General features: G+C 35.2%; 1 protein-coding gene across 1 annotated transcript in view; it reads left to right on the top strand.

The window, feature by feature from the left end:
• The window catches only part of LOC148944696 (alpha-amylase 1B-like), a 49,677-nt gene that overhangs the window by 4,979 nt on the left and 18,170 nt on the right, over positions 1–26,528 (top strand). The window contains exons 2-6 of the mRNA XM_089099997.1: positions 1,776–1,933; positions 9,114–9,303; positions 18,773–18,888; positions 19,947–20,056; positions 21,964–22,092. Of these exons, the coding sequence (XP_088956123.1) occupies positions 1,776–1,933; positions 9,114–9,303; positions 18,773–18,888; positions 19,947–20,056; positions 21,964–22,092 (703 nt within the window). The remainder of the gene's footprint in view (positions 1–1,775; positions 1,934–9,113; positions 9,304–18,772; positions 18,889–19,946; positions 20,057–21,963; positions 22,093–26,528) is intronic.

Below are 26,528 nucleotides of genomic sequence, written 5' to 3'. Positions count from 1 at the left end.
TATGTAACAGTAAGAAGTGAGATCAGCCGACTATGTACTGATATAAAAAACAGAAAAGGGTCCCCTAATAAGGAAGAAAGTAGTAGAGGTAGCAGTAGTAGTAACAGTAGCAGTAGTAGCAGGCCTGAGAGTTTCAACTTAATACCTGCTTCTCCTGATATATTGCTGATACTTCCGTTTTACAACATACATTCACATAGCGTCGTAGCAGTAGTAGTAGCAGTATTTGTAGCAGTAGCAAAAATAGTAACAATAACAGTTGTGGCAGTAATAGTAGTATTAGTAGTGGTAGTAGTAGTAGTAGTAGTAGCAGTAATAGTAGTCCTGAAAGCTACAACTTAGTACTCTCTGCCGATCCTTAGATATTACTCATACGCCTTTTTGATAACCTATATGCGTATAATGTTTTTGATCATTTTTTACATCCCCATAAACTTTCCTTGAAAGTTTTAATTTGATACCCTATTCTATTCCCAAGATAATGAATCTATGCCATTTTGACAAGCTGGTTGCAGTTAAAGTAGCAGAAGTAGATTTAGCAGGAAGCAGTTGTAGTAGTAGTAGAAATACTTCTAGTAGTAGTAGTAGTAGTAGGAGGAGGAGGAGGAGGAGGAGGAGGAGGAGTAGATTTATTAGTAGCATTAGTAGCAGTAGTAGGGATACTACTGTCAGTTGTAGTAATAGCCTTGAAAGTTTCAACTGAACACCCTAAGCTGTTGCTGAGATGTTGCTCATACTCCTTCTTTACAACCTGCATGAACATAGTGTGTTTTAATTTAACTCCATATCCCCCTTAATATTCTTAAGAGCTTCACCTTAATATCCCTAGGCTTTGTCGAGACCCTGGATCAAATATGACCCCCCCCCCCATATGTAAGCTTGCACAGCTTGCAACCCTTGCTTTAAGGACTTAGGGGGAGCTTGTCATCCCCAAAGGCATAGTTACCGGATTTTCTATATTTTTATCAAATGCCTTTATCAGAAGTGTGGCTAAGAAGAGCGTGGGAGGGGGAGCGTCACCCTCCAATAATTTTTGTCCTTTTAAAACAGCAAAAGAACGTTCAATTTCCAATCGATTGCACTGAATCCAAAGTTTTTACGACAAGTCCTTCCACGCCAAGTGGTCTGGGGAAAACATAGAATAAATACTTTGTGTCTGCTTCGTTATTTACCTAGGTAACACAATTGTACCGCTGGATCGTTCCTCGCACGTAGAATCTGTTTAATATTTATTTAGAATGCGCACAATATGCAAATGGAGCAAGTTCATTTTTATGTGGACTTCGTTCATCCGAAAAAATTAAACAGCTAATCAGTAATGACGATAAATCGATTATAATGATCATGATGATAATGATAAAATGTGATGATGAACATGTATGACTAATTGATAACATTATGGTAGAACATGACTATAGAACATGATGATAGAACATGATAGAACAATGATTAAATGATAACAGAAAATGAATATGATGATTAATTGATGAAATGATGATAAATTTATCTGTAATGAATAGCTAATCAGCGATTATGATAAATGGATTGGAAAAATAGACCTTTTTATAAAATAGACCTCTGGGCAATATCTACTTAAAAATTTTTTAATTTTCTACTGGAGGAAGCTCCACTTTATTTAACGTTATTCCTCAAAAACTAGAGACAACCAGGGTTTTCAGGAACGAATTCAAATGGGGGTTTCTTCAAACCAAAGGCCTTTGGTTCAACATGAAATTTTATATTGATAAACTTATAAATATAGTTCAATTTTCCAGGTATCTCCAATTGTTGAGAATATCATAGGTCATGCTGGAGGTATTCAAAGACCATGGTGGGAACGTTACCAAAGTGTTTCATTCAACATCGTTACGAGGTCAGGAGATGAAAATGCATTCAGAAACACGGTCAACCGGTGCAATCGGGTTGGAGTTAAGTAAGTATTACGAGCATACTCTCTATTTTATCGTGAAGTTTTCATGAGGTTTCAAGCAGACAAAGGCTCTAGCTATACTTCAGTTATACCCACTGTAAATGAATAATATACAGTAAGATCACAACTCGGTGATTTTTGGCTACTACATTCTCTGCGCGTACAAACGACTCCTCTGATTTAATCAGCCATCTGCGGTCTAGTGTATAGTACCCTGGAACACGTATTTTCGCAGAAACTTTCTCAGAATGGCTTTGAAACCAACTCGAGACTTCAAAACCTACATGTAATTTTCTAAAAATATGCAATAACAACATTGCACTACAAATTACCGATTTTTATGTATGTATTGGAATCAATTAATGTAAAATTTGATTCTTTAAAATTTAGTGTTGCAAAAGTGAAACCAAGTTTCGCGTTCAAGAGAAATCTGATTTGTCTACCCGTGAAAAAATTGAATGTCGCTTATGTTTATGCTTGTTTAAATGATCTCCGGAGCACTTGCATCTCGGTCCGGCTTTGTATAATGGTTGAGATAGGGAATGATCCTACTGTATTATATTTATTTATATCCAGTGTTTATACCCTAGGACCTTAGAATTATATTTATTTATATCCAGTGGTTATACCCTAGGACCGTAGAATGCAAAAAAAAAAAAAAAATTATAAAAAACACCGAAGGTTTTGTTTTCAGGCAGCACGTTCCAACACAGGAACGTGCTGCCGCGTTCAAGAGAAATCTGATTTGTCTACCCGTTAAAAAATCGAATGTCGCTTATGTTTCTACTTGTTCAAATGATCTCCGGAGCACTTGCATCTCGGTCCGGCTTTGTATAATGGTTAAGATAGGGAATGATCCTACTGCATTATATTTATTTATATCCAGTGGTTATACCCTAGGACCTTAGAATTATGCTTATTTATATCCAATGGTTATGCCCTAGGACCTTAGAATGCAAAAAAAGAAACAAAAAAAAATAAATAAAAAACACCTAAGGTTTTGTTTTCAGGCAGCACGTTCCAACACAGGAACGTCCTGCCGCGTTCAAGAGAAATCTGATTTGTCTACTCGTGAAAAAATCGAATGTCGTTTATGTTTATGCTTGTTTAAATGATCTCCGGAATACTTGCATCTCGGTCCGGCTTTGTATAATGGTTGAAATAGGGAATGATCCTACTGCATTATATTTATTTATATCGAGTGGTTATACCCTAGGACCTTAGAATTATATTTATTTATATCCAGTGGTTATACCCTAGGACCTTAGAGTGCAAAAAAAGAAAAAAAAAGAAAAAACACCTAAGGTTTTGTTTTCAGGCAGCACGTTCGAACACAGGCTATTCAGCTCCTCATCAAACATTCCCAAAACTCCGGGCTTAACCTAAATCCATTACAAACAATTTTCAGCCACCGTGTTTTCTCTTGTGTTTTACCAATTTTATTTAATCTGACACCCCCCGAAACACCTGATTCCAACTAATTGTTCCACAGTTCTTGTTGTTCAGATTTAAAAATGAACCACCAATATTCATGCCACAGCTGATTCATGAAAATTAAAGAAAAATAACACAAAAATGATTAAAAAATTAATGGAAATGTAAAGTGTGATATACAGGCCAAAAATGCAATCCGTGGTCTAATTCCAACAGTTGCATGAGGTATGTCGATTACAGCCCAGTTCTTTCTTTTCTTTGACATCAAATATAAATCTTTCATTACTGAGCACCTGTTCATGCCATGCAACTTAAAAATCTCCACTCAAATCGCATCCTTCAGAGCACAAATCGTTCTTAGTAAAGAAAGTTTAAAACCCCCGTTTTGGTGGTTTGTGAGAACTGGTGTTGCGCCAAGTTTCGGATTTCGGTAGACCTGAAAATGAGGTTTAACCCGGTTTTGTTTGTTTTTCTAACTGTGCTTTTCCTTCAGAAATTTTCAAATAGAATGTCTTGCGCGAGTTCAGCAGTGCATGTGAGCCGCGGTTTCCGTAAAAGGTCAATATGGAGCACAAATCCCTAAGGGATGCACTTGAAATATAAAAAGGGATCTTAAAAATCTTAATTATTGTTAAGATTTATATATATATATATATATATATATATAAATATATATATATATATATATATATATATATATATATATATATATATATATATATATATATATATATATATATATATATATATATATATATATATATATATATATATATATATATATATATATATATATATATATATATATATATATATATATATATATATATATATATATATATATATATATATATATATATATATATATATATATATATATATATATATATATCAAGTGCTCCCATATTTTCTTTCTAAGCACAAGGGTCTTTTTTCATGAGTAACTTGCTAAGAAAAAAAAAAAAAACAACAACAAATTACTCAGCCAAAATAGCACACTAGTGATAACAAAACACGCTTTTTTTTTGCTCAAAACTTCTCAGGAAAGTTCAAATTGAAAGCAAATCTGATAACAAATTTAAGCGATCTCCCTACATAAATTACTTCCGGTTTATGAATGCTGATCCCCAAGGCCGTATCCAGGGTAGGGGTTAGTGGTTTTGAACCCCCCCCCCCCCTCCGAAGTGTTTGTCTGACTCGTAAAAACGTAACAAAAAATGACATAAACATGTATGTGTTTTCTGAGGTTTTTTTGTGTAAACCCCTCCCCCCAATTTTTTAAGTGAAATCCCCTCCGAAAAAAAAATCTTGGGTAAGGCCTTGCTGAGTCCATATCCCTCCTCTCAAAAAAAAATCCTATTATGTTTTCCGTAATACTCACTAATTTTTGTGTTTATTTTGTGCTCTCCATACCTGTTAGGAATTTACTCCATTTGAATTTTCTGAACAAGCTGCTAAAAAATTTCGTCGAGCGTTCAAACAAAATAAACTCTTGTACTGAGCTCAAAAGAAATGGAATGACTACGCTCAGGGACAGAACTTTTGACGGGTGATAATTTACCGCTCTGGGTTTTTAGAACTACCCTTTTATGATATTTTCATTCGAAAAGTTAATCATCTATATATCATCTAAATCATCTATATATTTTTCAAAACACCTTATTTTGTATCTCCATTAGAAAAAAATTAAATAAAGATTCTCGCTTCCCCCTACACTTTTTTGAATTGGTCTGATTATACTCAGGAAATCTCAAAACACATAAAATTCAATATTTTTAATCAGAAAATTTTAAGGTTAATAATTACCAGGTAACTAAAAAAATTTCACCTTGGCCGACAGTTCTTAGCAAACTATTTCATAGAAAAGGATTTGTTTTAAATTCAGCTAAATCGATATTTTATAAAAATTAATTAAAAAAAACTTTCCGAAATATAAGTTTTTCAAAGAAAAGCAAAGGCCATTTCAAACTTAAGCTCAGCAGATACAAATACCTTTTGAAATTGAAACTGAAAACGACCAGAAATTACTATTAAAGAATAAATGAAACCCAAAACGATCAGAAACTAAATAAATAATCATAGCAAAAACATACAGCAAGTAATAACATAAATGAATAAATAGATCTTAAAGCAAGTAATGCTTAGATTGAATATAAAAATCCAGCTTCAAACGAAAAAAAATATTTTCCGATTGAAGTATATATGAAACTTAGAACGAACGGTAATTAAATAAACAGTCAATGTAAACAAACCTACAACCGATATTAATGTAAATTAATAAATAAATCTTAAAACGAGTGAAACTTAAATTGAATGTGCAAATCAAGCTTGAAAAGAACAAAAATCACCACAAACAAGAGTTTGGGTATGACCTCCTTCTCTCACTATAGAAGTCTAAATCCTACTGCGTCATTGGGGCTTTACTGAAAACCAATTTTATGACAAATATTTTGTTTTGTACTTAATATCGAAAATAAACATTAAAATTATAGTAACATTTTGAACTGATGAGCTGTCAGCAATGAATAGTATTATACATCAAATATTCAGTTTAATTTATTAGGTCTTTTTAAAGTTGTTAATGACAAATATAGTTCCCCTACAAACATGCGTTTAGATACTGCCTCCTTTCCTAACTGTAAATAAAACCAAAAGCCTACTGCGTCATTGGCGCTTAACTGAAAACGAATTATATTACACATATTTTCATTTCCAGTTCTTACAACATTGAAAATAAAAATAAAATTAGAGTGAAATAAATTATTGGACTGATGGATCTTTCATCAATTAATATCATTATGCATCAAATATTCAATTCGATGTTGTTAATACTTTCCAGGACTGTTCAAGACACATATAATTTTCAGTAAAGCGCCAATGACGCAGTAGGTTTTAGACTTTTACAGTGAAAGAAGGGGGTCATACCCAAACTCGTATTTGTGGTGAATTTTGTTCGTTTCAAGCTTGATTTGCATATTGAATTAAAGTTTCACTCGTTCCCTCCAATATATTTTGACGCTTAAAATGGTGGGCGTGGAAGGGGTGTTAGTTGCCTTCCAATCACTTTCGACTATTAAAAAGGGCACAATCCACTCTAATTTCCAATTGAATGAGCCCTTTTCGGAGTTTCTACGACAACTTCTTCGATACGAAGTGAATTAGAACTTTCAATTTCCAATCAAATGAACCCTCTCTGAAGTTTATACGAGCATTTCTTCTATTCCTTCCATATATGCCCCAAGGGCATAACTTATAACCCTTGCCCCTGAAGACTGTAGAGGGAGTGTTCTGCTTAAACATAATTTCCAGAACTTTGAACTACGTTGAACAAAATGGTTGCATCAAAATTTTGATTGGATGTGTTTGGGGAAATGGTGGGCGTGGAAGGGGTATTAGTTGCCTTAGAATCACTTTCGACCATTAAAAAGGGAACTAGCCATTTAAATTTCCAATCGAATGAGCCCTTTCTGAAGTTTCTACGACAACGTTGTCTGTAAAAAACCTTATATGCCCCCAGGGCATAACTTACAACCCTTGCCCTGAGGGCTGCGGGGGAGTTGTCATCCTCAAAGATCTAATTTCCAGAACTTAAAGCTACGTTTAACAAAATGGCTATCTCCAAATTTTGATTGGATGTGTTGGGGGAAAAGGTGGGCGTGAGAGGGGGTTATTTGCCCTCCAATCACTTTTGAATATTAGAAAGAGCACAATCCCTTTGAATTTCCTATCTAATGAGCCTTTTTTGAAGTTTTTATGACAGGAAAAAATAATAAATAACACATTGTGCCAACATCCTTCTTATATGCCCCCAGGGCATAACATAAAACCCTTGCCCTGAAGGGTGTGGGGGAGTTGTCATCCTCAAAGACTTAATTTCCAGAACTTAAAACTACGTTTAATAAAATGGCTATCTCAAAATTTTTATTTGATGTGTTTGGGGAAAAGGTGGGCGCGAGAGGGGGTTAGTTGCCCTCCAATCACTTTCGACTATAAAAAAGGGCACTAGCCCTTTGAATTTCAAATCGAATGAGCCTTTTTTGAAGTTTCTACGAAAGGAAAAAAAAAATAACACATTGTGCCAACATCATTCTTATATGCCCCCAGGGCATAACCTAATCCTTGCCCTGAGGGTTGTGGGGAGTGTCCTCCTCAAAAACATATTTTTTATCTGGAAATCCACTACGCTGAACAAAATGGCTATTTCAAATTTTGGATTGGATGTGTTTGGGAGAATGATGGGCGTGGGGAGGGGGCTAGTTGCCCTCTAATCCCTTTCGACTATTAAAAAGGGCACTAGAACTCTCGATTTCCAATCGAATGAGTCCCCTTTGAAGTTTCTACGACGTGCCTCCATATGAAGTGCCTCTGGGAAAAAAAAATAATAAAACATTTGAGCCGTATGGCCTTTACTATAGGCAACGCTATAGCGTTGCCTCTGATTGTGTTTACAATTGGATCAGGTTGTTCTGAGTAAACAGCTTCACTTTTGTACAAAATAAATGATTTCTTAGATAATGGTAATTACGTATTATGTATATTGTTTATACAATAAAGGCCTTTGACACTTTGAACTGTTCAATTTTGTTTGAGAAAATGAATATTCTGGGGTTTCAGACAAAGAATTGAATCTAATTAAATCGTAGTTACATAATCATCGAATCATTTCTCTGTTACTTTTTCAAAATAAAGATTCAGCAATCATCTAAAACCCCGATAAAAGACTAGCGACAAATCAGATGTTTAATTATACCTGGTGCCGCTAATTTATGAATAAAAAAAAATAAACGTTCAATTACATCCATAAGAAAAACTTATTTTTTGGTAAAAAGGTGGTTCCCTATGAAGCGCAATTCTACATTAAAAATCTTATTGAAAGGATGATTCAGTAACCACAAGAGATATTCTTTAGACCTAAAAGAATATTGCTATTTTATGTCAATTTTTCTTTTGCTTTCAAGAAATGTTCCTTTTCTGTGTCAAGATAAGTTAAATTTTGAAACACAAAACTCTTTTGATCTTTTTGCTGGCTTGAATTTACACACAGGAGATTTGAAAGATATTAGATTATCTGTCTCTAGAATAATCCGAGAATAAAGAATAATAAGATAAGTTAAATTTGGAAACACTTTTTTTTCTCTGACTTAAATTTACACGCAGAAGATTTAAAGGAGATGGTATTATCTGTCTCTAGAACTAAAGAATAACTCAATGGCCTAAGAGAATACGTCACAGATGTAAACCATAGAAATCATAGCACCATTGAGTTATAAAAGAGTAATATCTCTTTTTTCTCTTTGGCTCAATTGTCGCTCCTTAATTACAGCTTTTTTGCCGCACACTGTTTGACATTTAGTCACGTAAAAGCGGATCATAGCTGCAGTGAAAAACAATTATATAAATCTCTATATATCCAAAAAAACATAGTTAAACTCAAAACAAAAATAAACTAAAAGGAAGCGCCTTTCCTGGAAGGGTGGTAAGGGTGCTGTGTCTTCATTTTAAATTTAGTCCGATCTCAGTAAACTATCATTTCAAACTTAATATTTCTATTTAACACTCTCAAGCTGTTTTTGGAGTAGGTATTAGACCTAAAAGAATATTGCTATTTTTATATCAATTTTTCTTTTCTTTTACTTTCAACAATTTTTCTTTGGCTACTCCGAACTGTTGAGTGACCCTTTTTCCTCCTCCCCTTCAATCTGAGCACCCATGATCTGACCTGTTTTTAAAATGAACTCAATTTTAATAGGATATATGTGGATGCTGTTTTCAACCAGCTAGCTGGAGGGGGATGGACGGCAACGTTAGGTGGTTCAAGCTATGACGCGGGTGGCCCTTCATATCCTGCAATACCTTTCGGGCCAAGTGATTTTACTGCATGTTGGGACTGTCCCAATCACAGCTGCGATATTGGAAACAGCTACAATGACCCGGTTGCTGTAAGTATATAAGCATTACTACCACTAGATTGGGCTAATTAAATTAGGCCAATATAAGCAAATTGGGTTGGTTTGGCTTATGTGAGTATATTAGTATATAAGTATCGCTACCATCGGATTTGGCTAATTTAATTGAGCCAATGTAAGTATATTGGAGTGGTTTGGCTAATGTGAGTATGTTAGTATACAAGTATTACTACAGAAAGGTGCGACCAATTTCTGTTATTGGGCTGGTGAAACTAATGGCCTGATTTCACAGACATTTGCTAGCCAAGAACATAGTTTCATGATAGTTTGCTTTCAAACACCCGGACTATAAAGGTAGAAAAAAAAATAGAAGCCAGGTTCTACAGAATTTTGCCATTAATTCTACAGTCATGTTCTACCATTAACCATAAGTTTTCAGTCAGGTTTCACTAAAACCTTGGAGCCGTAGTATATCTTTAGAATGAAAGGATTGAATAAATAGAAAAAAAACTAGCAAGAATTTCGCTTCTGTTGCCTATCTCTGCTTCTTATTTTTATGACCCGGATGATAAAAAGTTCTATTGTAAAATCTGAGCTTTTCAAGCACAATTTGAGAAATTAAATCTTGGATTGTAATCATACAGCAAAACAATTCTATTAACATTTTTTGTGAATAAATATATTGCTACGCACTCACAGAAAACTAAAGCTACTAATTGTCGGCAAAATATGGAAATGAAAACCAACAGTGTATATCAAATCCTTGGTGAATTTGAAAAGCATATCACAGAATTCAAAGCAGGATAAATGAAACTTAGAAAACAACTTTTCCTGTTAAATTATGTTAAATTATGTATGTTTTCCTGTTAAATTAGTGATGAACAACGTTGGAGCACATATGTTGCTTTTGATACGAACAAAATGGATTTTCTTGAAAGTGAAAAGCGTAATTCCAAAGAAGTGTAACTTTTTGTGTGCAAAGTTTTATTGTTGGTAATTATATTATTTTTCTATGAACTTTTCTATAGAAGACAAATGACACATGCCACTATTTCATGGTCACGAATCAAAATCATGAGTAAAAAATATCACATGTGTTGATGTTTTCATCAATTCTTAGACGAAAGAGAAACATAAGACATTGAAACCTCCTTTTACCGCGTAATATTCAGAAACTAACCTCCGGTTGATTGAAAAAAATACACCAAGTTAAGTAAAAATATTTTAATATATACATCTTACAACTACATCTTTGCACTATTTTTCGACATAGTCTCCATAACGATTGAGGCACTTATCGTATCTCTTCACAAGCTTTGAAATTTATTCTGCATAAAAATCACCCACTTGTGCCTTGAGCCAGCCTGTGACCGCATCTTTGAGCTCTTCGTCGTCATCAAACCGCTGGGACCCGAGCCATTTCTTCATATGCATGAAGAGGTGATAATCGCTTGGCGCCAGATCGGGGCTGTAAGGTGGATGGTTGAAAACGTCCCACTTGAAGGACTCAAGAAGGGCTGTTGTTCTGCGAGCAGAGTGAGGACGGGCGTTATCGTGGAAAAAAACGATACCAGAAGTCAGCATACCACGGCGTTTGTTCTGTATAGCCCGTCGTAATGTTTTTAGTGTTTAACAGTACACGTCTTGATTAATGGTCGTCCCACGTTCCATGAATTAAACCAACAACACCCCATTGGCATCCCAAAACACCGTTGCCATGAGTTTTCTGGCAAAAAAATCTTGCCGGGATTTTTTTGGTTTGGTAGGCGAATCTGAATGTGCCCACATCTTTGACTGTTCTTTTGTCTCAGGGTTCACGTACTTAATCCAAGTTTCGTCACCGGTCACGATTCTGTTTAACAATGGTTCTCCTTCGTCCTCATAACGTGACAGAAAGTTTAATGCAGAGGCCATTCTTTGAGTTTTGTGGTGGTCGGTAAGAGTTTTGGGCACCCATCGTGCACAGAACTTACGGTAACCCAATCTTGCTGTCACTATCTCGTACAAAAGTCTTAGAAATCTGTGGAAAATCAGTAGACAACTCCGCCATTGTGAAACGTCGATTTTCACGAACTTTTGCATCAACTGTCTGAACGAGTTCGTCAGTCACCAAGGATGGTCGACCACTCCTCTCTTCATCATGAACGTTTTCTCGTCCACTTTTAAATAAACGTACCCATTCACGGACAACTCTTTCACTCATAACTTTTGGTCCGTACACGGCACAAAGCTCACGATGAATAGCTGCTGCAGAGTATCCTTTGGCTGTAAAAAACCTTATAACAGCACGCACTTCACATTTGGCGGGATTTTCTATTGCAGCACATATTTCAAACTACCACAATAACTAAACTAGCGCAGGTACGATGTTCACTCGACTGCGGCTTGATGCCGACTGACCTGCTGAGCACGTGAATGCACAGATGGCGCGCTACTCCCCCCACTACACGCACTGTGACCAATCGGAGGTTAGTTTCTGAATTGCCCTCGTAAATACTGCAATTAAGATAAGTGTATATACTGCGAATGATAAGCGTAGCCAAGCTTAATTAACTAGTTTTGCTGATTTATTTTCACGGTTGAACTTGGCAGCACTGACAAAATCTGCTACTGCCCTAAATATTTTGTATTATTGAAACAACCAGAAAAACCAACCGGAATTTTCGCGTGCGAATTAACCTAAGATGGTTCTGGGGCGTAAATGATGTTTTTACTTTGATGTACATGGTACTTAAGAAGTCGTACTCAAAAATGTAATTAACCCCCCCCCCCCCTGGATACGGCCTTGGCTTAGAGTATGCTTTATCAAGACAGCTCCCAGGATTCCTGGGTTCTAATCCAACTTTAATTTTAATCTTGCAATCTTTTTGTATAAAATCTTTCCCACCTTACATGCTTTGGAGTACTGGCGATAAGATAACAAGCAGGTGATTAGGAACACCTACCCTGGCTCATAGTTTAGAGTTACGACCCTTGTACTACAGCACTGAGGACAAAAGCTAAAATTTGTTGTAAAGAGTAGAAGACTAAGAAGGGACAGCTCTCCTCACAGATGAAATAAATTCAATTTCCCTTAATTTGTAATTACTTTCTATTTTCTAATCATTTTATTTGTTATATTTTAATATCATATCAAGGATAACCAAAATATGAGGAGGTATACCATCGCCTCAATTCCCACTCTTTAAATCATTGATAAACTTTTGCAGAAGTCCTCTCGGACAAAGAAAAAAAGACTTAAATAAAAACTTCAAGGCTCCAAGATTAGAGATACGATCACCTGCAGGGAAGGGAGGCAATGCCCCCCTTTTTTGAAAACAGAAAACAGCAGAAAGTTTACGTAGACTTAGCCCACTGTATATTCGCCCCTTTGGTCCTCAGAACTATATAAAACCAAGTCATTTTTATTTTAAAAGTATCCATCTAGTCAACTACATTTCATGACTGTAAAATTCCTTGTGTCAGCCCTGTTGTAGCTTGGATTGATTTAAGGGAGATATAGTTTTAATATATTACCATTTCACCTAGTTGCTAAAACCCACCTCATTGATAACTTCCATAGTTTTTTCACCTCATTGGTAACTTGGTAACTTCATTTCACCTAACATTGGTAACTTCATTTCACCTCATTGGTAACTTCCATAGTTTTTCATTTCCAAATAGTATTCATATGTTTCAGTATCGAGAAGCATTGGATGCTTATATCTTTAGTACATATTATTTCGCTTAGTGTTTCGTTAATTCTTTCTTATTTTTTTTTATAAATTATTCAGAAAATAGTGGGTACAACGACAAACAAAGAGCAAACTTGGGAAAGAGACAAACAAACAACTGACCCAATAGAAATAAATATAAAATACGCATAAATTAATAATGAATGTCAGCAAGTAATATATACATTATGATACAAACTCTCAACCCGAACTACGATACGCTAGCAGAAGGCACCACAGTTGCGTCTTCTGTTGCCATTTAATGAAGCTACAGCTTCCTTAGGGTGACTAGTCCAGAACCCAGGTTATTTTTGTATTTAACACCTTTGTAGGGAGTTGAAGCATCATTTAGCAAACCTAAAGAAGAATGACAAACTTTTCTTTTATCAGTAAAACCAAGGAACTTGCACTACCCAGTGTCAAATTCGAGACCAAGCACAGGATGTTCATTCATTTTGCAGGCTATTGAAAATTTTATAAGGTTGTTCAAGAGTTCAACTGATGTTAAGAATATTATTGGCACATGAAACAAAAGAGGCGTTGATGCCATTTGATATGAAAGAAGACGGGCAATTATTATGGGGAACAACGAAATAGATGACAAGCATAACAAAAGAAGAAACTGTGTCATGGTCCGCTCCTTGCCCAGACAGAGATACATCTTTTTCGGAGTACTGGCTCCTTAAATTTCTGATGAAGGATCTTCAGGCGGATTGGAAGGCAAGAGTACATGTCACAAGACTTAATAAGGAAATGCTTTATATCTCTTTTTAGCAGCAAGAATAATTATTGTCGGATGATTAAGAAAGTCAAAGGCCTGGTGGACATCAAGTCCCTCTAAATAAGGGAGAACCAGAAGTGTTGGCTTTAGTGAGCAAATTGGTAGTAGCAGACAGTGTTTTGGGACACAAATCCGCAAGGCAAGCCAAATTCACGAAGTGGAGCCCAATTCTTACTCTGTAACTCATCTATGACACCTAATTCAAACAGATTGCAAATAGTAGTTGAAACGGTAATAGGCTGAGATAAAGTAGCCTTAATACAAATTTCCTGTTTTGGGTCATCTGCTTGACCAATGTTAAACACTCTAGTCCAGTACTGAGGTACGGGACTCTATGCATGATGTGCAGACCGGTAACCTCATCAATATCAGAAGACGATTTCAGCTTCATTTGGTTTTTCTCACCCTCTCAAACTCTTTCCCCTACTGTCTTTCTTGGTGTTTAATTCACTATTTATTTTATTTATTTTCAGGTTTTCTTCTCAATCAGCAATAACTAAATTTAAGAATATAATTACACATTGCATCGCTTAGCAAAAGCTTTGGCAGTTGCCTGTACACTTCAGACAGAATAGTTTCTGTAATTTAATTAGCTCTGTTAAAATTTTGCTTCATCCTGCAAAATTTTTAGAAAAAATGTAGCAGTTGATTAAAATAGGTGCGTAATAAAATAGTACTGTAGTTAAACTTTATTTTTAAAGCGTCATTAAATGTCGTTTTTTGAACTGAACGTCATTAAAAACTTCATTTTTAAAGGTTCATTAAATGGGTGGCATTATTAAACATCAGTTGTCTCTTTTCAGTTTTATTGAGGCAAATGTTTAAATGGCTGGGGCTGCACGGGTAAATGGCGGGAGTATGCATGACTCTTTTATTGGACACATACTTGTCAGGTTAGTTTTTGGAAAGGCATGCCTGCCTAGAATCTCAGACATCATGTTGACCAAGAATTTAAAATTGACATAAGACCGTTAGATTGCCTGTAATGAGAGGCAAACAAGGTACGCCCGCCTATGGTCTTAAGAAGGTTGACCAAGAATATAGAACTGACATGGGACCATTAATTTGCTTGCCTTCCAAAGACCAGGCCGTCATTTGTGCTTAAGAGAAAAAAAATATTTCGAGATGCGTGTTTTTATTCGTCATAACATCAACAGAAAAGAAATAAAATCACCGTATTAACCGTGGTTACTGAAAAGGACTAATTAATGTACACTGACAGTTAAATATTTAATGAGATTCCTTCTTGAAAATTTTAGCAGTCTTGGATTTATTGAAGTTATAAAAGAGAAAACTTTTCAATGTATTCAGCAAAACACAAGTGACATTCTAGTCTTAGAAGGCTTAGGGGATGTTGGCTCCATGCCAGTTTGTGCTAATTTCTGTTCGTTTGAAGTTTGACTTGATTATTTTTGTAATTCCGATTTGTTTTGGGTTTTTTATTTACTGATAGCGATTTATCCTCGTTTTACGACTACTATTAAATAAAAAAAAACTTTTTTTTTACACTGAAAGTAAGGAGCAACATTAAAACTTAGAACTAACAGAAATCATTACGTATATGAAAGGGTTACTCCTCCACAATACCTCACTTTTTACGCTAAAGTTTTTTAGTGCTTTAAGAAAGCTTCTTATTATTCTAATTAAGCGAACATAGTCTTTCAGGAGTCGTTTTTAAAGGATTGGGACAGAATTCAAACTTTAAGTAAAACGCGAGGTGTTGTGGAGGAGTAATCCCCCTCATATACGGAATAATTTCTGTTCGTTTTAAGTTTTAATGTTACTTCTTACTTTCAGTTGAAATAACTTTTTTTATTTGATTCCTGATCGTTTTTAAATAATGCCAGGAAATCTTACTACCCCTCCACGGAAAAATCCCTCCTCTCCAGAGATTTTTTCAATATACAATTCAATCCTGGTGAAAATTTACCCCGGATAACTACCCTTAACATCTCCACGCATAAAATTGAGTCGGCAAGGAGAAAGCAAGACATAAGAAGAATTTCGTAAGGAATTCTAGCAAATTCCTCCAGTGTAAAATTTCCCCTGAAAAATTCACCCCCTTGACGCTTCCCTCCCCATGGAAAAGTAACCCCGTGGAAAATCCCACTACTAAAAAATTCCCCCCCCCCCAAAAAAAAAAACGTATGCACACTTCCTTATAACAAATACTATACGCAAACAATAGGCAAATTTTGTAACTTAAAGACCTTTTCCCAGGGGCTGTGGAAGAGTCAAGATATCCCAATAGGACATAGTTATTCGGTCTTTTAACTATGCTGAACAAAATGGCTATCTCAAAATTTTGATCATACGATCATACGAAAAAAACAACACATAAAAACACGCATCCGTGATCTTTCTTCTGGCCGAACATATAAAATTTCACATTTTTTTTTTAGATAGGTTCTTGAAACTTCTACAGTAGGGTTATCTGATACGATGAATCTGATGGTGTGATTTTCATTAAAATTCTATGACTTTTATTAGATGTTTTCTTCTTTTTTCAAAAATCAGGCAAATTTTCTCAGGGTTGTACCCTTCGATGGGTAAGATTGAACTCATTGAAACTTATATATTTGAAATCAGAATAAAACTCTGATTATTTTGATACATTTATTGGTATCAAAATTCCGTAAAAAAATATAAAGCTTCTTTCGGTTTTTCTCCTTAAGAATCAAGATTTTGGATTGCTATTTGTATTCAGTACAAAATTTTGCAACAAATTTCAGCAATAGTGTACTCAGGGCCATATTCAGGATTTTTGTTCGGGGGATGATTTTGAGGGGGGGCAGGGGGTTACACAAAAAAACTAAAAAAACACATAAAAAAATTCTTTATATACATTTTGTTACTTTTTTACGAGTCAGACAAACATTTCGGGGGGGGGGGATTCAAATCCCTAACCCTCCCCCACCCCCCAGAATACGGCCTTGAGTGCACTATAGAACTTTGACTGGCTGGGAGTGGGGATTATTATTCGAAGAGATGAATTGCAAATCTGTATAAGCTTTGGCTTCTGTAGAGGTGAAGCCATGATCCCCGTAACGCCACAACCTTGAGTATAGACCTTGAGATTCATCAACTATTTCATTATAAGAATTTTAATGAGCCATATTTTGTTTTTACTGCGTGTTTGTTTATTAAAACAAATTCTGGGCTCATCTATTGTACATAGTTCTTATTTGTTCTAGAAAAAAAAAAAAACAACAGCAAAAAAAAACAATTAAATGAAAGCAAAATTAGACGTCAAGAATCAATGCAGCCAAACTTGTTTTCAGTTGGCGTTCCTTAGTTCTAGAACTTTAATTGAGGTATTTTCATGACATTAAATTTTAGCCAGGTCAACATGAAACAATAAACATTTCATACTAACAATCGATACAACCATATTTTGTTCAAACATTTTTGTCATTGATAAACTCTTTTTTCAGTTCCCCCGGGTCAAAAGTCATTGGTCACACTTAGCCTTACCTGAGATATTGCGGATACGTGTTTTTGACAGCCTGTATGCAAATAGTATCTTCTTATTTAGTTAAATTTCCCCTAAACATTCCCTGAAAGTTTGAGCTTAGTATTCTTACCCGTTCCTAAGGTTTTGCAAATACATCTTTTTAACAATCTGGAAAATTTACCTCAACATGCACAGACACTGACAACGCACAGACAGTTTCGACTTAATAACCTTATCCGTTCTTGAAATGCCGTGGGCGTACTCTTTTGACAATATGGATGCATATATTGTCTTTTGATTTAGATCAACAACCCTTGAACGTTTCAATTAAATGTTCTTATCCGTTCCTGTTATGTTGCAGATGCGCCCTTTTGACCACTTAGATGTCAAAAAATGTGTTTTTTTTTTTTAGTTCAACATCCCTCCAGCATTCTCAGAAAGTTTCAATTTAATATCATTAGCTATCCCGAGGCATTGTAGATACGCTCTTTTGACAAACTGGATTCACAAAGCACATTTCAGTTTATCTTAAAATTATCCCCAACATTCGCTGAAAGTTTCAACTTAACATTCCTAGCCGTTTCTGAAACATAGTAGATATGTTCTTTTGACAACCTGGCCGCACATCGTATCTTTTGATGGAATTTAACATTTTCCCAATATATGAACCAAAATAGAAATTGCCGTTTTTGTTTCTCACTTAACAGTTTCTTTAAAATATTGTTTTTAAACTTTCGGTTGCTATTGGCTGGGGTTTCCTCTTTAATAGGTAGTCCCTTAGGGACATCCATGATTTCTCAAAAAAACGAAGGAAATTTATACTGCCGTTATTTGCCAATAAAGACAGACCATCACACCAATTAAAAGCTTGAAATTGGTTTTTATTTAATGACTCTTGATGACACCTGCCTTTGATATGACCCTGCAGGCTGATCGTGGTTGCAGCGATCATGGTTACAGCAATAGCTGCGACTAGTAAAGAGCAGACCACGGCTCATAGCAAAAAAAAATGGGTTTTAAAACCAACTGACCATGGAGAAAAAATTATCCTTTTTTAGCTGATTCAGGATCGGTAACTATCATCTTAATTGATCTTAACATTAAAAGTTTATTTCATAAAAAAGAAATCAGGGGAGATTTCAAAAAAATTCGAAATAAAACTCTTCAAGAATGGCGTCGGATCAAAAAAAAAAAAAGTACACCATGGGAATCACCATTACCAAAATCCCTATACATGAATCATAACTCCCCCTGGCCTGAACAAGTAGGAAAACCATGTTTTGCATGGGTAGCGCTGATGTGTACTGTTTTTTTTCGCCTTCCTCACTGCTAATGGGGCTCTAGAAAATCATAGAGACCTCTTTAAGAGTTCATTTGAAATAAAATTTCCATATCTAGTGCCTTTTGAAATTAAATAATCTAATATTTAAAATAAAATACAATTTTTGACAATAACTGCATCTTCAAATATAGGATGATGTCATCACTTGTAGATTATTTGCGACATCATTTGCAACGTCACCAGAACCTTATTGATTTTGTATTCATTCATAGGTGCGTAATTGCCGGCTGAGTGGAATGCCAGACTTAAGGCAAGGTAGTAGCTACGTTCGATCAAAAATTTTAGAATTCTTGAACAAATGTGTTAGCATGGGCGTAGCTGGCTTTAGGTAAGTGTCTAAAATATTATTCCCTCGATCCTAATGGCAAATTTAAAAACAGGGCCGGGAAAAAAATCAACAGATTTTTTTTTAGAAGTGAACTTTTTATGATGTTAAATATACTATTTCCTTGATCGCTGTGGCAAGTTTAGAAAAAAAAGGGTGGGGAAAAACCACAGATTTTTTTGAGAAGTGAACTTCTTATGATGTTAAATATACTATTCCCTTGATCGCTGTGGCAAGTTTAGAAAAAAAAGGGTGGGGAAAAAACCCACAGATTTTTTTGAGAAGTGAACATCTCATGATGTTAAATATACTATTTCCTTGATCGCTATGGCAAGTTTAGAAAAAAAAGGCTGGGGAAAAAAACCAACAGATTTTTTTGAGAAGTGAACTTCTTATGATGTTAAATCTGAAGCAAGTGTGGCTAAATCTAGTTAAATGCTTAAAAAATACAACTCCTTATATTCGTATAATGAGTTTAAAAAAAATTAGCATAACGGTGAAAAAATATAAACACCGTGTTTTTTTTATTTTTATTCAATGCAGTGAATTTCTTCTTAAATTGGTGAATCGGGAAGAGTTGCAGCTACTACTAGTTAGGTACTTGAAAACACTACTTTTTATTGGCATGAGGGGAACAAATAGTTAAAACTAGCCAAAACTGGCGAAAAAAGAAAAAAATCAAGCTTAAAAAAAAATAAAGGTTGTAAACAGTGTCAAGCAATGTTCAATTTGAAATAGGTGTAGTCGATGAAAACACTTGTTCTTATATTCGCATATAGACTCAAAAAAACTTTGAAAAAAAAAATCCCGTAAAACACAAAAAGTGTTTTGGCTGGAATACGACGAGATACATACCAAAATGGGTGAATTCCTATATTTTGAAAGCCTTTAATGTTGGCTGCTTTTAATATTTTCATTAGATTTGTCATGAAAAAAAATAGTTTAACGGAAACGGCATAATAATAGATTTCATCATGAGAAAATTTTCAAAATATTGAATAATCTCTTTTTGGCTAAACGCCAAAGAAAAATCATCCATATTTGAAATTCAATTATTACAGGATCGATGCCGCAAAACACATGTGGCCTGGAGACCTCCAAGCTATTGTTAATGGACTAGCTGATACCTCCTTTGGGAAACCATTCGTATTCCAAGAAGTCATCGATCTCGGTAAGTAATCAAGCCTTTCAGAAGCCAAGTCGACCAGCTCTCTGAAACAAACAATAGAAAAATTTGAAAAAGAAGAGACACTAGGCTACTGGTTTTAATTATAATATCTCATTAATTTGGTAAAAAAAATTGAATTTTCATAATTTTATGCTTGCTCAGGTTTTCAACTATCAAGAATGCGGTTTTTATCACCGAGTTTATCAAATTACTTAAAAAAAAAAAAAAAAACAGTAATGTCAATAGATTTTCATAAATCATGTTTAATGAATTGGCATCTGATCAGCTTGCTATTGCTTGTCTTTTCTTTTTCACGTTAGGGACATATTTTGCCCAGATTTATGTTCTATTTATACTTCGCGCTTAAATAAATTTACTTCTAATTTTTTGGGGTTCCTCATTGGTCGGACCACCTTCAGTACCCGATACTCGGTACCTGGTTCATTGCTCTTTCTAAATCACCGTTACTGATTTGGCATCCGATTAGCTTAAGTATCACTTTTTTTTTCTTTTTCACGGTAGGGGCAGATTTTGCCCAGGTTTGTGTTGTATTTAAAGCTCGTGCTTAAACAAATTTACTCCATATTTTTGGGGGAGTTTCTCATGAAAGTTGGGCCTTCGGTATCCGATACTTGGTACCTGGTTCAATACTCTTTTGAATCCAAGCTCTGGGTACCATCTTACTAATGTCAGACCCAAAAGGTATTTAAGGTTGGATAACAATTTCCTAATCCTGGTACCTTTTGAAAACCAATAAATATAAAACAACAACATAGTAACGTCTCTTTATATACAAGGTAGAGCAGCCATCGAGAATTTGTCGCAAAAATACATTTTTGATTCTTGTGACTTTTTAGTGGCGTTGATTGGGTGGGGGGCAGCAGAGCCTCTGCATATTTTTGGCCTCCACTAGATTTTGAAAAATACTGTTTTGGGTGTATTTTCAATAAAAAGAAACTTTTTTCGCCATTTTATTGAAAAAAACGGCAAAATTGTCCTACTCCCTGAATACTGAGGAATATTTTTTTACCCCCTCCCTAAGTTATTGTGAACTGACACCACTGCCGTTTCACATTTTGGTTTTTAGGCAGGGGGTGAAGGAGTGAATACAATGTATTAAAAAAGATTTGTACCATATTCTCTTCTATATGTATTATTTTCTTCTGTTTTCTCAGCGTAGCAGTTTTTGCAAGTGATAGTCCCTCTGGTACCGTATTACACAGAATTTGTGAAGAACTGTAAGTAAGGAGTGCTTCGCAAATTCTAAAAAAAGAATTTTGTTAACAATTATTACATCTAAAGAATTGCCTTCTTATGCTGATTCCAAACATATAAAACTCACATATAGCCCATCCAGCCTTCTGGAATTTCCCCAAACACATTCAATCTAAATTTTGTTACAGCCATTTTTTTCAACGTAGTTGAAAGTTCTGGAAATTCGGTCTTTGAAGATGACAACCCACTGGTTTAATTGGAAGAAGAAGCTTTTTAAAGAACTATAAATTCTGCTCTTTATCGAAGATAACGAGGGATTGAGGAGGAGGCGCCCCCCATGCGCCCCCCCCCCCCTCATCTTTACTTTCAGTCGAAAAACAACCTTTTTTTTGAATACACAAGGCACTAGCATATGATCTACTTTACTTTATTGAGCTGCTGCCTCGACTTTAGATCCTAAGAGACCCCATCCGAGCACCGAAGAACCGGCGTTAGTATTTTAATTGCATTTCCTTTTTTTAGTTTATTATTCAAGATATTGTCCCCCTTTACTTTCATGGGGCTAGTTACTCTGACCTCTCTCTTCGATCATGCTTTACATACTTTTAAGCCGAGTGTCTTTAATATTAGTGTATTGATATTTCACTATATATAATTTTACTAGAAATTTCACAAACTTAAGTCTTTTCTCCAAGGATATGAGCCAATTAAAGCCTCAGAATACACGGGCATTGCAACTGTTACCGAGTTTAAATATTCTGCGAAAATTGGAGAGGTATTTAGACATAGGAATGGACAGAAGCTTGCTTATTTGAAGAACTTTGGTGAGTTGAATTCAGGTCTATTCAAGTCTATCTGTGTTGTTTTTTTTTTCCAATGGAAAGACAAATTTAAAATAAAATTTCAAAATGTCAGTGACTCTTGTTCACGTTGGCTTTTGCCTATACTGTCAGTACAGCATGGACCCGCTTAAAAACAAATCTTGCTCACTAATGTCATTGTCCATTTCTTCAGCGTTCTAAGTAGTCTAAAGCGTTTGTAAGGGATTTAAAGTCATCTAAACCGTTTGAAAGCGTTTATAACTAAGGTCACTTAATGAATGTTTTATATCCCTTAAACCACTTTAGACCACTTATAAACACTTTAGACCACTTATAAACGCTTTCGATCGGTATTAAACGCTTTAGATTACATATAAACACTTTAGGCCACTTATATAAACGCTTTAGCTCACTTAAAAACCCTTTAGATCAAATTGGCACCTGTGCAACGCAGACCATTGGTCAGCACGCGAAAAAATTTAAGTTTAAGTTTTTTGAAGCGTTTATAAGTGATCTAAAGCGTTTTAAGTGATCTAAACGGTTTATAAGAGATCTAAAGCGTTTATAGGCGATCTAAAGCTGATTATTTACCAAACAATGACTGAGTAAAATAAAATGTATTATTTACTCCTCTAGATTCTCTTACGTGGAGGAAAATATTTAGTATGACATAAAAAGTAACATTGATGTACTTAAATGAATAGCAGGGGGAGGAATGGTGGTTTTTTCCCAGAATCAAGTTTTTTCTAAAAAAAAAATTTACCCCCTTTTTCTTTAAATTAAAAAATATGACTAGATTTTTCTTTACTACCAACTCTGTCTCAGCCCAATAATTTTTTAAGGGATGCTCTTCTCTTCAGGTTGAATATAATGTCCGAAGTTTTATTATTCAAAAGTCAAAGTGAAAGGGGTGATGAAGGGGAAACCCTTTCTTGTATTTAAGATAAAGCTGAATATAATACGACAAGCAGGAATAAAAATTAAGCTGTTTAAACGAAATTAAAAGCCTTGTTAAAAGCTAAAAGACAGGAATTATCCTATATTTGATGGGACTCCCCCCTATTCCCCCCACTATTAGATAGCTAAAACTTTGAATTTATATATTGCTAAGAAAAGTGCTAAGAAAATCCGTTTGATGGATTTTCTTACATCTTGATTAGATGACTGGGACAGGGGTCCAATAATTTTTGGGACGTGTATGATACGTCAAAGTCTACAAGTCCCAAAAAAGTTTGTATCTTGAAAGTTTACATAGAGATCATACTCTCATGGTTAGCTTTGAAAACAGACACGTGTTTCTAACACGAGTCACAAGCAAACACATAATAATGGAATAAACATGAAATATGTAATATCAATTGCCACTCAATCTCCAGACTCATAACTACTAAAAGTCAACGTAGTGATGCATTAAAATTAGGCCTGCCTAATTTTCGGTAGTGTGCCTAAATTTCGGTATTAAGGCCTACCTAATTTAGGCCTACCTAAATTTCGGTAATGAATTTCGGAGTGTCTGAAAACCAAGGGACAAGCGTTTGAAGCAGCTATATAATAAAAACATGAAATTTGAATTTATTGCAGAATATCAAAAAGGGAGACTATTCGAGCGTTAATTTGAGTTTCTAGTTGCATTTTTATGTAACAAAAGATATTATTTTTTTCGTTATTATTTATTAGCTGAATTTCTTATTATATATTTTTTTAGTATATATTATATCATATTAATATTATATAACAAATATTATTTTAATCATATATTTTTTATATATTTAGCATTTTTTTTTATTATACATAATTTTTTATAATAAATTAGGTATGTTCAATTTTTTATTATATATTAGATTTCTGTTAGATTTAAATTATATAATAGCTGAAAAAAAGTGGATTACCACCATCTTGTACCGCAAAAGAAAATAAAAGAATAAAAACTGCTAGAATTTCCGGAAATTCTTTTTTTGTACATCATTATAGTGTGGACAGTCAATCTCTTCCACAGTCTAATATGCACTAAATTTCCATCTACATTTTTTTCTTTCTAACGTATAGAAACTCATTTAGTGAATTTTTTGTTGACTGCCCACTGAAATGTTGGTTCATTAAATCAAATAGATAGTTCCAAAAATCACCAGTAGAAGTTTTGATAATTACATTTAACTATTCATTTTTATACTTATGAATTAGTGGAATTAAAAGCAAACTTATTGAAAAAAATATCTTTTTAAATAGTAAAAATGAATTGAAAGTCAAAAATATATCATTTTTTTTTTCCGAACAACAATAGTTTTCGGAAAAAAAAACGAAATTGTTTTTTCCGTAAACTTGATTAGTATTATCAATGTTTACTGCTGTTGTTATGACGAAATGAAAAACACACTGTTAGAACTTTATATAGCACAAAGTAACACTTTTGCATTTAAAAGGTTTGAGAGTGCGGTATCTCTATTCTTATTTGCGTTAATTTCTGCTCTTAACTTTGATTTGATTATTCCCTTGAGTTTCTGCTCGGTTTTGTGTTTTATTTATTTATTCCTAGTGGCATGCATTATATTTGAGTTTGATTTCATTGTTCGTTTTAGGTTTCATTTATTCGTTTAAAAAAACTTTGTTCGTTTTAAGTTTGACTTATTATATTACTTTATTTTTGCTCGCTTTAAGTTGCGATATTACTCATTTTTTTTCTTTGAAAACCTTTATTTTTGGAAAATATTTTTGCAAGATTAATTTACGTTTATTTTTAATTAATTTTTTTATGAGTTAATTGTAGGGTATTTCTAAGGTTTCAAAGCGTTTTGGTTTTAAGCGTTTAGTTAAGGTTTTTTAATCTGCTTAAGAACTAAACAATTAATTTGAACCATATGCACAATCAGAATATACAGTGAAATTAAGTGAAATTACAGGGTAAATTTTTTGTTGTTCATATTTTTGACTTACGAATAAAGTAAACCTACCACTCGATGCCTTTTTTATGTTCTTTCCAAATATAATAATCACCTTTGCCACAAATGAATTTTACCCCCACCTCTATATATACCGATTCAGGGTATATATTCCAATTCAGCCGACAGGAGTAGAACCCTATCAGAAGGTCGTGACATGACCACGTGGTCATGTCAGCATTTTTAATACTGACGGGGCACCAAATAAGGGCATAGCCTCCCTAGGGAGAATGATTGCGTAATCGGTCAATGACCTCTTTTTCCAAGGTCGATTTATTTGATGTTTCTATGTGTAATAACTCCGGGGCGAAGGTTGCACATGCGCATTGAATTCTAACGGGAACAATGTTATTGATCTAGGACTCGAGGGGGAAGTGAATTTCCGAGAACTTGATTGCGTAATCAAAGTGTGTCAACAACAACAACATCGACCTTGACATTCGCTGAGAGCGTGCATTTACAACAACAACAACATCGACCTTGGAACACCTGTGCCGTCGACCTCAATTCACCTATCGTGAATCAATAATTCCCCTTAGAAACAACAAATTAATTCCCCTTTCTTGACAGATCAATCAACCAATGACATCATCTGTCAGACTTTAAAAATTTCCGCCTAGAAACGATTCTCCAGGAATAGATCAAAGTCATTAATGTATTTGCCTCGGAAACAACTCTTTTGGTCGAACTCCAAAGGATATTAATAACCAAAGGCCATGGAAACAATTCTCCAAGAAACATCTTAGCGATGAATTGTTTTAGCTCGGGACTCAGGTTTCTTATTAATTTGAAATGCGTTAGCGAAGAGATGCCAAAAACAAAAGGAACACGCCGAATTACGTTTAGGGATTATTTGGGTGAAACTGTTTTAGACAGGTTATGGAACTATTTCGGCGAAACAGTTAGAGACATTTTAAAAGATGATTTTTGAAGAGATTTTAGAAGAGAATTTAATGGTGAAACTCTGTGGTCGTTATAATACACAAGTTTCATTTGAACAGTGTTGTGAGGTCCTCTAACCCGACCCCAAAGGGTTCCAATCCTCCTACCCCAACCCCGAAGGAAGCCCCCGGTACTCAAAGGTTCCCCCAGCTCCCAAAGGGCCACTGGCGCCCACAACGGCCCCTCTCGACCTCCCAAGGCCATCCCCCGGCCTCCCAAAGCCCCCTCGCGCTCCCAAAGGACCAACAGGGTTCCAAAGACCCTCCACTGGTCCCCAACTGCCCCCCCGGAACCCCCCAGGACCACCCTGTGCCCCCAAGGCCCACACTGTGCCCCAAAGGCCCTCCCCCGGCCCCCAAAGGTCCCCCAGGCCAGAGAAGCGCTGCCGGGATGCGCCGTGGGCCAGGAAAGCGCCGCAGGATGTGCCGCAGGGATGCGCCGCAGGTCAGGAAAGCGCCGCAGGGGATGCGCCGCAGGGAGGCACCGCAGGGAAGCGCCGCAGGATGCGCTGTGGGTCAGAGCAGCACCACGATGGGTCCGGGAAGCGATGTGTGGCAAGGT

Source organism: Artemia sp. Qi Xiang Cuo, chromosome 14 (assembly GCF_049724085.1).
Source record: "Artemia sp. Qi Xiang Cuo chromosome 14, ASM4972408v1, whole genome shotgun sequence".
In the NCBI taxonomy this organism is placed as follows: Eukaryota; Metazoa; Arthropoda; class Branchiopoda; order Anostraca; family Artemiidae; genus Artemia; species Artemia sp. Qi Xiang Cuo.
Note: the sequence above shows the minus strand (reverse complement) of the source record. Positions and strands in the feature narration are given on the sequence as shown.